Source organism: Lipotes vexillifer, unplaced genomic scaffold (genome assembly GCF_000442215.2).
Source record: "Lipotes vexillifer unplaced genomic scaffold, Lipotes_vexillifer_v1.1 scaffold1280, whole genome shotgun sequence".
In the NCBI taxonomy this organism is placed as follows: domain Eukaryota; kingdom Metazoa; phylum Chordata; class Mammalia; order Artiodactyla; family Lipotidae; genus Lipotes; species Lipotes vexillifer.
The window spans coordinates 214,269-227,927 of record NW_006786568.1 but is presented as its reverse complement, the minus strand read 5'-3'; the positions used below and the strand labels follow the sequence as shown (position 1 = coordinate 227,927).

At 42.5% G+C, this 13,659-nt stretch overlaps 1 protein-coding gene across 1 annotated transcript in view; it reads left to right on the top strand.

Annotated features, from left to right (window-relative positions):
• CACNG7 (calcium voltage-gated channel auxiliary subunit gamma 7) overlaps positions 1 to 13,659 on the top strand; it is a 16,249-nt gene that overhangs the window by 1,786 nt on the left and 804 nt on the right. Inside the window, exons 3-4 of the mRNA XM_007459031.1 lie at positions 119 to 259; positions 13,484 to 13,629. Coding sequence (XP_007459093.1) covers positions 119 to 259; positions 13,484 to 13,629 — 287 coding nt within the window. The remainder of the gene's footprint in view (positions 1 to 118; positions 260 to 13,483; positions 13,630 to 13,659) is intronic.

Here is a 13,659-nt window from a genome sequence, read left to right as displayed (position 1 = left end):
GCGGGGTCAGGGCGGGGAGTTGGGTGGAAGTGGAGAGGTCAGGAGAATGGGGAGGTATCCTCCTGGAGAGTCCCCCCTCACCCGCCCCCCCTCGTCTTTCTTCTTACCCCTCCCCCAGAGACAGTGCGCACAGCCACCCCCTTCCCCATGGTCAGTCTCTTCCTCGTGTTCACCGCCTTCGTCATCAGCAACATCGGCCACATCCGCCCACAGAGGACCATTCTGGCCTTCGTTTCTGGCATCTTCTTCATCCTATCGGGTAAGCCCAAGGAAAAGACTTACAGGCCGTGGGACTGTTTTAGGTTCCAGGAACCTGGGGTTCCTCTTCCAATAGGAAAGCCACTTCCTTGCTGTGTAATCCTGGAGGAGTTGCAGAACCTCTCTGAGCCCCACTTCCCTCCTCTGTGAAATGGAGCTAGCCGCCAAATCACAGCGAATGCCTGTTGGGTGCTAATTAGGTGCCAGGCTCTGTTCTGATACTCACAACAACCCTGTGAGGTAAATGCTATTAATAGCCCCATTTTACAGATATGGAAACAAACACTCAGAGAAATGAAGTCATTTTCTTAGGGCCATACAACCAGTGAGAGGCAGAGAAGGGATTCAAGCTCACGCATTTCGCCTCCAGAGGCTGTATTTTTAACCACTCCTGATATTTGAGCAATTAACAGATTACAAGGCTCTTTATGTTCTGTGCATCATTTTACTTGAACATTTTTCAACCAGAAAAGTTGAAAGAACCCTGTGCCCACCACTTACAGTCGACCATTACCATACCACAAGATTTGCTTTATCCTGTATCTGTCCATCTGTCTCTCTACCCATCCATCAGTCTATCTTACTATCATTTTAAAATGCATTTCCAAGTGAGTTGCAGGCATCAGTACACTTTGCCCTCAATTCTTCACCATGCGTGTCATTAGCTAGAGTTCAGTGTTTGTTTATAGTTCTTGTTTCTTTTGAGATTCAGGGTTCTTTTGCATGAGTGATCTCATAACCTTCTCATAAGATCTCTGCCCGGGAGTTATTATTAGCACTCATTTGATAAAATGGGGATACCGAGGCCTGCAATTGTGCAGGGAGTTGCCTAAGATACCAACGTAATGCTGGCTCCCCAGGGACCCAAGTGTCCTGAGCTCCAGAGTAGAGCTGTTTCTGAAGTGCTACCCTCCTCCAAATTTCAGCTCAGTCCAGTCCAATTTGGTCCAACTCAGCTCAGGTCAGCCCAGATCACCTCAGCTCTGACACACTTAACTCCATCAGTCTGGCCCAACTAACCCCAATCTATTCTGGCTCATTTCTTCAGTTCAATTCGAATTAATTCAACGTGATTTAATTAAACTCCATTCGGGCCCTTTTAATTCAGTTGATACTTTATGAACAAACCCCGCTGTTTGTCTCGTTTACATTCTGCCCCTTTGGGCCCGCATTCGGCTGCCTCTTTTGAGTTGGCTCTGCAAATAATTGAAGATAGATCTTCAAATATCCTCTCCCCCAGTCTCCTCCCCTTTCCTCACCCAGCTTTCTCCAGGCTAAACCTCCCCCGTGTTTCCAACGTAACCTGACGAGACCTTTTCCCAGGGAAACCAGGGTGCAACCTCTGTGCAAATTTGAATCACAGCATGTAGAGCCAGACACAGAGCTAAAATAAGACACGTAGAATATCTCCATCCCAGAGTGTCAGATGGAAAAATAGTGGCCTAGAGAGACAGAAAGTGGGGCAAGGGTAAGGAGCATGGGAACGTTTATTCAACCCACCTGAAACATTAGAAGACGGAAAATCCCGTTGTTCTTGGTTCACAGAAGTTGAAACAAAAGAGGTGACATAGCTGGTAAGTGACAGCGCTGGCATTAGAACCGAGGATATTCTCTTCCCAAAAGCCATGCTCATAGACCTGATTTGCATCAGGACCTGACTTCCCAAGGTCAAGCTGAGGATAAATCGGGCTGGAAGTCAGGCCTCTGATGTAATAATAGAGTAATGGGGGGGGATTGAACCCCACTTCCTGAACTTCATTTCATAGACTATGACCTATGCACCCCACCCAAAGTATCCAGTTGTGTGCTTTACAGGTTGTAGGGTGTAGTGGCTCAAGGCATGTGCTCCTGGGAACCTAGAAAGACCTGGGTTAAAATCCTACCACTTACTCAGTGTGTGAGTTACAGCCTTCCTTTCTGGAGCTGTTGAGAGGACCAATCTTGTTCAGGGGTCAGCACACTTTTTGCTTAGGGAAAAACAGTAAATATTTCAGGCTTTGTGAGCCATAGGGTTGGAGTGCCAAAGCAACCAGAGGGGAAGCAATGGGCCTGGCTGTGTTCCATTCATCCTATTTATGGACCCTGAAATTTGAATTCAGTGTAATTTTCATGGGTTATGAAATATCCTTCTTCTTTTGTTTTTTTTTTTCCCCACCAGTAAAAAAATGTAAAAACCACACTTAGCTCGCAAACCATACAGAGAGAGGCAGCAGGACAAATAGTAGTTTTCTGACCCCTGCTCTAGATCACGGATGTGAAGGGCCAACCCAGTGCCTGGTCTATAGCAGTAAGTATTCAACACGTGGTAATTTTAAATAAATACATACACACATACATTCATAAATAGCAGTAGTGGCAACGACAACCGTTATAATAAACACTTTATTGAGTGCCATGGTTTGGGGAAGTTCTAAGTGCTTTGTGCAAGTTAAGTTATTTCTTTTTCTTCCCCTCATAAGGCAGATGCTATTATTATTCCCATTTTCCACTCGAGGACACCGAAGCACTCAGAAGTTAAGTTGCTCCATAGTGGAAAAAGGATTCCAACCCAGAGTTTCACCCTGGCACTCTGCTGCCCTACCACAGTTAAAAATCATAAAGACAAAGGAGATTACAAGAGAGGAAAGGGGGACTTCCCTGGTGGTCAGTGGTTAAGACTCTGCAGTTCCACCGCAGGGGGCACGGGTTCGATCCCTGGTCTGGGAACTAGATCCTGCATATGCTCCGTGATGGGGCCAAAAAAAAAAAGGGGAAAGAATGGAAATAGTACCAACAATATCTTAGATCTCGGAATGGAATGATCTAGTCCAACCACCTCATGCTCCCAATGAGGAAAGTGAGACTTAGACAGAGACAAGAGTTGCCCGAGGTCGGGTAGATGGTGAAGTTGGCCTTCAATTTTGGAGAAAGTGGTGAGAGGGCTGGGGCAGGAAAGGGATAGGGTCACACCTGGACGTTAAAGATCCCTCAGGGACTTGTGTTTGGAATGCACTAGAAGGAAAGAGACTGGAATTGGGCAAACAGAGGAGGAGGCTTATGCATTGGTCCGGGCAATAGCAGATAAGGTTTGAGCTGGGAGGGGGTGTGGAAGGATAAAGGTGACTGGATGGCTTTGAGAGAGAAGGATATTGACAGAAGAATCAATAGAACCAGATGACTGACTGGATATGGTTGGTGAGAGAAGAGGAGGAGGCTGGAGTGACATTGATTTTCTTTTTCCAGGTCATAAGAGGCATGCTTCCCATGCATGGCTCATATTAACCCCTGATCCTCAATCATGCTCTGTGCATCTGCTCATTCATTCATTCACTCATCAAACATTTACAGAGACATCTTACATGCCACGCCCTGTGCTGGGCGCTGGTGACATACTGAATCTTTTTTTTTTTTAATGTGGTGAAAGTCACATAATATAAAACATACTATTTTAACCATATTTAACTGTGCAGTTCAGTGGCACTAAGTACATTCACATTGGTGTGCAGCTCTCACCATCATCCATCTCCCCAAATTTTCACCTTCCTAAACTGAAACTCTGTCCCCATTAAACAATAACTCTCCATTCCCCCTCCCCAACCCCTGCCTGGCCCCTGGCATCAACCAATGCACTTTCTGACTCTATGAATTTGACTATTCTAGGTACCTCGTATAAGTGGAATCAAACAGTATTTGTCTGCACCTAATGTATATTGGAATGCATGGCAGTCTGCAGGCAGTCAGCCACAAAACGGCTCCCAGCTACATGTGTGTCAGTGCTTGTCACACAACACTTAAATCCCTTTAATGGATTTCCATTGCACTTAGAATACATCCCAACTCCTCGTGCTGGCTTACAAGGTCTTCCGTGATTTGGCCACTGTTCAGACCTCTGGCCTCATTACCTAACTCACTAACACTCTCTCAATTGCTTGTCACTTCAGCTGCACTGGCCTCAGTCTATTCCTCAAAAATGATCATCTCAACCTCACTTTTACACTCATGAGCCCTCCATGTTTGGAAGTCTCTTCCCCCTAATTCTCAAAGACTCCAACTTTCCCTCTTCAGAGTTTCTTTCTCTGACAATGGTACCCCATGTTGCTTTGTACTATCCATCACATTCCCTATTTTATATTTGTTTCATAGCACTTATTGCTATCGTCATCTTCATTTTCTGTCTCCTTCTACTGGAACGTAAACTCCAAAAGGCAGGAACATGTTCTTGCTTGTATCTTCAGAGCCTAGATGAGTCGCTGGCACAAAGTCCACAATGAAATATTTGTAGAAGGGACGCATGGTAAAGACAGCTCAGGGCATTCTGGGAAAAGCAAAGATGCATTAAGCTGACACAATAAGGTGGTCGGAAGGGTGGGAACGACCACAACTTCAAGAGCAGGTGGCATCTAAATTGACGATGCAGAAAGGGCGAGGGGAAGTTCTTCACGTGAAGAGAGAAAAGTGCCTTGTACAGAGATGGAATTCACAGCATGTGTTAAGACCCTAGAAAGCAGCTAAGACAGGTAGCCCGCTCTGGAGCTCTCCGTGGTCCTGAAACTCTTTGTTCTAAAGCAGCTTGTGCCTATTCAGCTTGGAATGTAGGTGATTCTTGCCTACTGTGCACTAAGTATTCTGAAGCAGATGTAATGGAGGGGGGAGGGAGAGAGTTGGATTACCGAGCAGGGAAGGGGGAAGGGAGAGAGAAAAAGGGAGAAGGAGATAAAAGGGAAAAGAACGTTATTTTTTAGAGAACCAGAGCCACTGTAAAGTGACCAGGAAGGAGAAAGAATGACAAGAATAACTTACCTTTTGACGTTGCTTTTAGATAACTTCCAATTACTAAAAACAACAACAAGGGTGAAAAACAACAACAAAGAGCTCTTTCTCTTTGTTTCTTTTCTTTTCTTTTCTTTTTTCTTATTTTTCTTCTCTTTGGAAATATTTGTTTCCTTCTCATCAACCCTGCTCCTGACTCTCTGTACGGAGAATGTTTGTTATTGACAACTGAAATGTGAAACATGGGACTTGAGGTGAGGCAGGAGTGGTTAGCAGGTATGGGCTTTAGAAAGAACCAGTATCTAAAACAGGGGGATACAGATTTGTAGGCAGTGGGACAGGCATAGGGAATAAGCCTTAGCTGGGTCAGAGGACTTGGGGATGCAAAAAGGGGTTTAGATTTTGAGAGATTCAGGAAGTAAAATAGACATTACTTGATGATGGACCATCCTTCTTGGATGGGGGACTGGGAACCAAGGTATTGTTTCTTTCTTTCTTTTTTTTTTTTTTTAAAGGATCTTTAAGTATTGTTTCTTTCCTTTTTTTTTTTTTTAAGGATTTTTTTATTTTTTTTTTTTTTTTTTTTTTTTTTTTTTTTTTTTTTTTTTTAAGGATCCCGTTTAGAGTCACGCATTGCCTTTATTTTATTTATTTTATTTTATTTTATTTATTTTTGGCCATGCCGCATGGCTTGTGGGCTCTTAATTCCCGGACTAGGGATTGAGCCCAGGTCCCTGGCAGTGAAAGCACCTACTCCTAACCATTGGACCGCTAGGGAATTCCCTAGGTATTCTCTTCCTATAAACCTGCTCATCTTTCAAGACCTATAGCAGATACCTTCACCATGTAACACTTCATGGGCCCCCTCTTCTTGAACATCAGAATTATGGAATACCAGAAGTTGAAAGTGCTATGGAAGTTCAGCAAGGGGCTAATTCTTAAAGGAGACAGGGGAATGGGGATTTAGAGTGGATTTCAAAGGGAAAAGCAGCTAACGAGCTAGAAGTTCCAGTCGCATGGCAAGTATATTCATCCATTCAACTAGTAGTTATGATCTGCTGGATCTCGCACCAGATGCTAGGAATGCAGTAGGAAACAAGGTAGACTAGTTTCAAGCATCCTAGAGGACGTGGAGGAGATTCATGACTAAAAAACTACAAATAGATAGAAAATATAATGTTAGGTAGTGATAAGTGCAACAAAGGTAACACTTAAGGGGAAGGAGATTGATGGGAACGTCATTATTTAACCTTACCTCAATCACTCCAAATTCTTAATGAAAACTCTGAAATCTGTAGAATAGTACAGTGAACACTGGTATTTCTTCCACCTAGATCCACATAGATACTTGCATTTTGCTGAAGTTTTGCTATATTCTGTCTCTCTCTTTACACACAGTTTGGTTTTTGTTTGTTTGTTTCTGGCTTTACCGTGTGAAAGTAAGTTGCAGGCATCATGATCGTTCATCTCTAACCATTTTAATATGCGTCTCTTAAGAGTAATGACATTTTCTACATAACTACAACACCATTATCAAATCTAGAAATTTTACAATAATTCCATAATATAATTCATTCCATTTTCAAACTGTCCCAGTTGTTCTAAGAATCCCTTTTATAGCTTTTCCCCCAGAACCAGGATTCAGTCTGTTTATGCATAGCATTTAGTTAATTCTCTTTTAGTCTAGAATAGTTCCCATACTATATTTTTTCACAACACTGACTTTTAAAATATATTTCATTATAAAAATATACAGAGGATAGTATAATTTGCCATGTACCCTTCACTCAGTTTCAACAATTATCAACATATGGTGAATCTTTTTTTAGTCATACTGCCATACCTCCCTTCTGTAGTTCACTACATGATTTTATTTTATTTTATTTTATTACTTTTTTTTTTTTTGCGGTACGCGGGCCTCTCACTGTTGTGGCCTCTCCCATTGCGGAGCAACAGGCTCAGGACGCGCAGGCTCAGCGGCCCTGGCTCGCGGCCCCAGCCGCTCCGCGGCATGTGGGATCTTCCCAGACCGGGGCACGAACCCGTGTCCCCTGCGTTGGCAGGCAGACTCTCAGCGGCCCCAGCCGCTCCGCGGCATGTGGGATCCTCCCGGACCGGGGCACGAACCCGAGTCCCCTGCATCGGCAGGCGGACTCTCAACCGCTGCGCCACCAGGGAAGCCCTCACTACATGATTTTAAAGTTGGTCTCAAACATTAAATCGTTTTATCCACAAATATTTCAGTATATCTCTGAGAAATTAGTACTTTGTTATTTAACTAGCCACAGTGCCAGTGTCATGCCCGAACAATCGAGAATAGCTGCTTAATATAAATTAATATCTAGTTAGTGTTCAACTTCCCCACTTGTCTCATAAATGCCTTTTTTTTTTTTTTTACCATTAGTTTCTTGCAGACCAGGATCCAAATTCCACTTGTGCATTTAGTTGCTAGATCTCTGAAGCCTCTTTTAATCTATAACAGTCCTTCTGCTTGTATTTTTTTTCCTTGCCATTTACTTGTTGAAGAAATCTAGTCATTTGTCTCATAGAATTCCCACACTCTAGATCTTTCTAATTGTGTTGTCGTGATTTAATATGCTCATCCATCCTGTGTTTTCCTGTAAAACTGTAGATCAGATCCAGATTGTCATTTTGAAATCTGCAGGACAGGGTGTCTTGTAGAACACCCCACATCCCACATTTATTTGATTGTTTCCTTGTGGCATCCTTTGATTTGTTCCTCTTTCTTTGTATTTTCTGTAGCCTGGAAGTTATGTCCAGGGTAGAGACTTGATTAGATTCTGGTTAAATATGTTTGGCAAGATTTAGAGGTGGTGCCATGTTCTTTATAGCCCATCACTTCAGGTAGCAAATAATGTCAAATTGTTCCTACCAGGAGTGGAACAAAGTTTGAACCCTTGGTAAAGGGGGTGATCATTAGAGCTCTCCATTGAAAAGGTCCATTTTTCCCTTTACAACGAGTAAGTCATTTGCAGGGTAACATTTTGGCACCTTGGGGGAAAAATCCTGTTTGGGGATGTCCATTTTATTCAAAATGTGTTGCTTTGGAAAAATTTTAAACATACAGAAAAGTTGCAAGAGTTATACAAGGAACTCTCATATATTCTTCACTGGGACCAATTTATAACATTTTCCACATTTGTATTTCTGTTTCTTTGTATCTTATGTGTATGTATCTATATATATGATGTAATTTATATAATATAATAATATAATATAATATAATATAATATTATTATATAACCACCTGAACATAAATTGCAAACACTTCACTCTTAAATACGTCAGCAATTATGTCCTAAGCACAAGTGCATTTTCTTTCCTAACCACAGTACAATCATCAAATTCAGGAAGTTTAACACTTATACAGTATTACAGCCGATACGCAGTTCATATTCAAATCTCACCAGTTGTCTCCACACTGCCTTTTATAGTCAGTTTTTCTCCTGATTCAGGATCCAGTTCTGTTTTCCCTTGCTGTGTCTCTTTCGCCACCTTTCATCTTTTATATAGTTCCTGTACCTTTAAAAAAAAATCTTTCATGTTGATGTTTTTTTGAAGAATGCAGCCAGTGTTTCGTAGAACACCCCACAGTTTCCACAGGAGCGGATCCATGTTACAAATTACCAGTAGGGACACTACATAAACAAAGTAGTGTCACGATCACATCAGGAGGTCGGGGTGTCCGTTTGCCCCATTATTGGTGATGTTAGCTTTGGTTTCTTGGTTCCGATGGTATCTGTCAGGCTCCTTTATGATAAAGGAAGTTTTCAAAAATCTCTTTGTAATTAATAGGTATTCCATGGGGAGATTCTGTCATACAGTGATTTAATGTCCACTGTTGACGATGCTTGCCTAAATCCTAATATTACTACAAGGGTTGCAAAATGGTGTTTTCTTAACTCTGTTGTTCTATCTACATGGATGTCAAAAAAAAAAAATTTTTTTTTTTTTTTTTTTTTTTTTTTTGGCCACGTGGCTTGTGGGATTCTAGCTCCCAGACCAGGGATTGAACCTGGCCCCTCAGCAGTGGAAGTGTGGAGTCTTAACCACTGGACGGCCAAGGAATTCCCAAATTTTCTCTTTTCTTTTATTATTTATTTCCTTAAAGAATATATCAGTATGGATTCACATTTTTAAAAAATTCAGTGTATTGTATGCCATTACTTTTAGTATTCATTTTGATGTTCAGATTGTCCCCAGTTGGGCTATCAGGAACCTCCTTCAAATGAGTTCCTGTGTCCTTTTTTGGACATGTCTCCAACATTTTTTTTTTTTGAGTACTTCCTTATTTTGTGGTACCAGTACACTTTTACTGCCCCTGCCTCAGGCTTCAAATGAGCTGTTTCTTCCTAGCTCCTGATGTAGTGGGGGTGATAGTAGAGACCAAAATCTGGGTGCTAGGTGTGCTCATTGCTGCTGGGGTGTCACTGCTCCTAGGATATTTCAGGATATGAGCTGGGAAATTACATATATTTGTAAAACAGGAGTTTATACTGACACCACAAGGGTCTTTCTTGACTTACCCCATTCTGATCTGTGTCTTCCTTCTTTCAGAATGAGATCTCCACCTCCCCAAAACATCAGTATATTTGCACATTTGCTTAACCCTACTATTCACACAGAACAACTTAAGTACTGCTACCCCTACACCACCCCCAATAAAAATCTACTAAATACAGTTCAAGATTTCTTCACAGACCTTTTTGTCTTTAAACTGAGATATATATTCAAAGTACTCTGCCCAAAAATTACTTGGATTACTACTTTCCCCCCTCCTGTGGTTGTATTATTCATCTGATATAAATTAGCTTCGTTTATTTTTGTTTGTATTCAATTTTAGTTGTTTTCCCCATCCTTGTTTTGTTTTTTTAAAAAATAAATTTATTTATTTTATTCTTGGCTGTGTTGGGTCTTCGTTGCTGCGCGTAGGCTTTCTCTAGTTGCAGCAAGTGGGGGCTACTCTTTGTTGCGGTGCACAGGCTTCTCATTGTGGTGGCTTCTCCTGTTGCGGAGCACGGGCTCTAGGCACGCGGGCTCAGTATTTGTGGCGCACGGGCTTAGTTGCTCTGTGGCATGTGGGATATTCCCGGACCAGGGCTCGAACCCGTGTCCCCTGCATTGGCAGGCAGATTCTCAACCACTGCACCACCAGGGAAGCCCCAGATCCTTGTCGATTTTATCTTTTGAATATATAAAATATTAGCATAGTTCTAAAGGTCAAAATTATGCAAAAATGTATACTCAGAGGAGTGCCACTTCCTTCCCGTCTCTTCCTTCCTATTCTCACCTACCTAAAGTAATCAACTGCGTGTTTGTTTCCCCTCCTATGTCTCTTTTTGTAAAAATAAGCAGATGCATATATGTATTTTATGTACCTTTTTTGGGCTTAAAAGCTAGCATTCTGTATACTCTTTTTAAAAAATTAGTAATATGGTCTGGAACTATCACTGAACTGCATATCTGTTCCTAGAGATCTTCGTCATCGTCCTTTCATAGTGGCACAGTACTCTGTTATGTGATGTTTTATAGTTTATTCCATTAACCTTCTATGTAAGGGCATCTAGGTCATTTCTAATATTTTGCAATTATGAATAATGCTGCAGTGAATTAACTTGTACATATGTGCTTTCATATTGTTGGACAGGTATCTTCAGGGTCAATTTCTAGAAGTGGGATTGCTGGGTTAAAGGATAAATATATGTGTGGTATTGTTAGACATGGCCAAACTCCCCTCCATAGAGGTTGCACCATTCATTTTGCATCCCCACCAGCAATATATAAGAGCTTCCATTGCCCTGCCTCACAAAGAGTATGTTGTGAAGCTTTTTAACTTTTGACGATCTGATGGATGAGAAATGGTATGTCCTCATCGTTTTCACCTGCATTTCTCTAATTCTGAGTGAAGGGGCAATTTTTTAAAACAAGGAGATCGTACAAGTCCTTTCTAAAGAGGTGACAAGGAATAAGAGATCTAAATGAAGTGACAGATACCAGGGGTTAGGATGCTGAGCTTCCACTGCAGGGGGTGCAAGTTCTATCCCTAGTCGGGGAACTAAGATCCCACATGCCATTGCGGCCAAAATAATAATAATAATAATAATAAATGAAGTGACAGAGAGAGACATGTGGAAATCGGGGGGGAAGAGCATTCCAGTTCAAGGGAACAGGGAGAGCAAAGGCCCTGAGGCAGAAATGAGCTTGTGTTCAAGCAAGAGTGGGACCTAAGTAGCAGGTGCAAGGAGAAATGGCTAGAGATGAGTTTGGCAGGTGACTCTGTAGGCATTGCAGTCCAGGGGTCAGGTACATGTTTCTGTAAAATGCCAGATAACAAACATTTTCAGCTTTACTGGCCATACGGTCTCTGCCGCAACTACTCAGTTTTGCCGGTACAGCCATAGGCTAAATGTAAACAAATGGGCGTGGCTGTGTCCCAACAAAAGTTTATTTATGGACCCTGAAATTATAAATTCATATGCCTTTTAAATTGAGATATTATAATTCACATAACATAAAGTTCATATATTCAGCAGTTTTAGTATATTCACAAGGTTGTGCAACCATCTCCATTACCTAATTTTACCACATTTTCATCACCCCAAACAGAAACCTCACTCCCTTTAATAGCTAGTCATAATCCCCCCTCCACCCCACCCCCTGGCAACCACTAATCCACTTTCTCTCTCTATGGATTTGCCTGTTTTGGACATTTCATATAAATGGAACCATACAATATGTGGTCTTATGCATCTAGCTTCTTTCACTTAGCACATTTTCTGGGTTCATCCATGTGGTAGTATAAATGCATACTTCCTTCCTTTCTTTGGCTGAATAATATTCCTTTATATGGCTATACCACATTTTGTTTATCCATTCAGTTGATAGACATTTGGGTTGTTTCCACTTTTTGGCTATTATGAATAATGCCGCTGCAAACATTCATGCACAAGTTTTTGTGTGAGCATATGTTTCCAGTTCTCTTGGGTAAATACCTAGGAGTGGAATCGCTGGGTCATACGGTAATTCTATCTTTAACACTTTGAGGAACTGCCAAATGAAATTCATATACTTTTTACGTGCCACAAAATATTCTTCTTTTGATTTTTTCAACCATTTAATTATATAAAAGCCATTCTTAGCTAGTAGGCCATTCAGAAACAGGAGGTGGGCTGGATTTAGCCCTGGGCGGTCATTGTTTGCTAACCTCTTTTGTAGGCAGTGGAAGGAATTTAGATTTATTCTGGGTGCGATGGGCACACAAATGTTTATTTGTAGGATTCTAGGGGAAGATGCTGATGAGGATTACTTGGATTAATGTGGGGGGAGGGATTTTATAGCCTCTTTAAGCCCCCCTACGTATGGCTATCGCTCTGCATGGCTGCTGTTTAAAAGAAAGTTCATTTTGAAGAAGTGATAGTTGCCTCTTAAAATTTTTCAAATCAGACCTCTCCTCTCCACCTTCTCCATGTGCCTCTATTTCCTCAGCTGTAAATGGAGATAAAAATGGTACCAATTTGAAAGTGTTGTGAGGTTTGAATGAGTTAATGCATATATAACACTGAGAATGGTGCGTAGCTTAGAGCAAGGCCTATATAAGCAGTTGCTATTATTATTATTGATGTTGTTGTTGTTGCTATTATGATCTATACAGCTTCAGCTCAGCTTCAACCTCCTTCCCTTGGAATATCACAATATCCAGTTTCTCCCTTCCAATCTCTTCCCGGAACCAATCAGCCCCAAAAGGATCTTCTAACACTTCGATCTGGCCTTGTCCTTCCTCTGCTTCAGACCATCCATGGCTCCCTAGTGCCCTTGGCATTGATGCCAAGCTCCTCAGCCTGGCATCGAGCCTCATCATGGCAATGCCCCTGCCCCCTTCTCTGGCCTGATTTCTTGTGGCTGTGGTCCATGTTTTAGCTACGTGGAGGGATCAGTTCATTGTTCCCCCTCCAGCTCTTTGCCCATGCTGTTCCCTCTGCCCTGCCTGGAGTGGTATAATGATAAACCCTAATTCTTCCCTGGGCCTCATCCTTTAGGACTTCGACAAAGTCATGCTTCCAGGAAGCTTTCCTTGACTCCCTCCACCCTTGCCCCAGGTGGGTTTGGTGCCTGCTCTGGACCCACAGAGATCTGCGCTACTGTTTTCTTTACAGTACATGTCACCATGGATGTGACTGTTGATCAGTGTTCATGTTTGCCTGCCCCAGTTGCATTGTGAGCTCCTGGATGGCAGATTAGGGACGGGGGTGGGAGGGAGGAGGAGGCTGTTGATTTATCTCTGGGCTCCCTGCACCCAGCCGAGGCCCAGCACACAAGGAACTGCAACGGATGGAAATTTAGTCCAGGGTAGAGCAGGGAGGAGAGGGGAGAGGATGGCAGTGAGATGCAGGGGGGCTGGGGCTGGGGAAAGGGGTCCACTGCTAATGGACCAAGGGCACCCCTCTGCTCCCCACAGGCCTCTCCTTGGTGGTGGGCTTGGTTCTTTACATTTCCAGCATCAACGACGAGGTCATGAACAGGCCCAGCAGCTCTGAGCAGTATTTCCACTATCGCTACGGGTGGTCTTTTGCCTTCGCAGCTTCCTCCTTCCTACTCAAAGAGGTGATGTCTGTGGCAGACTCAGTTTTGAAT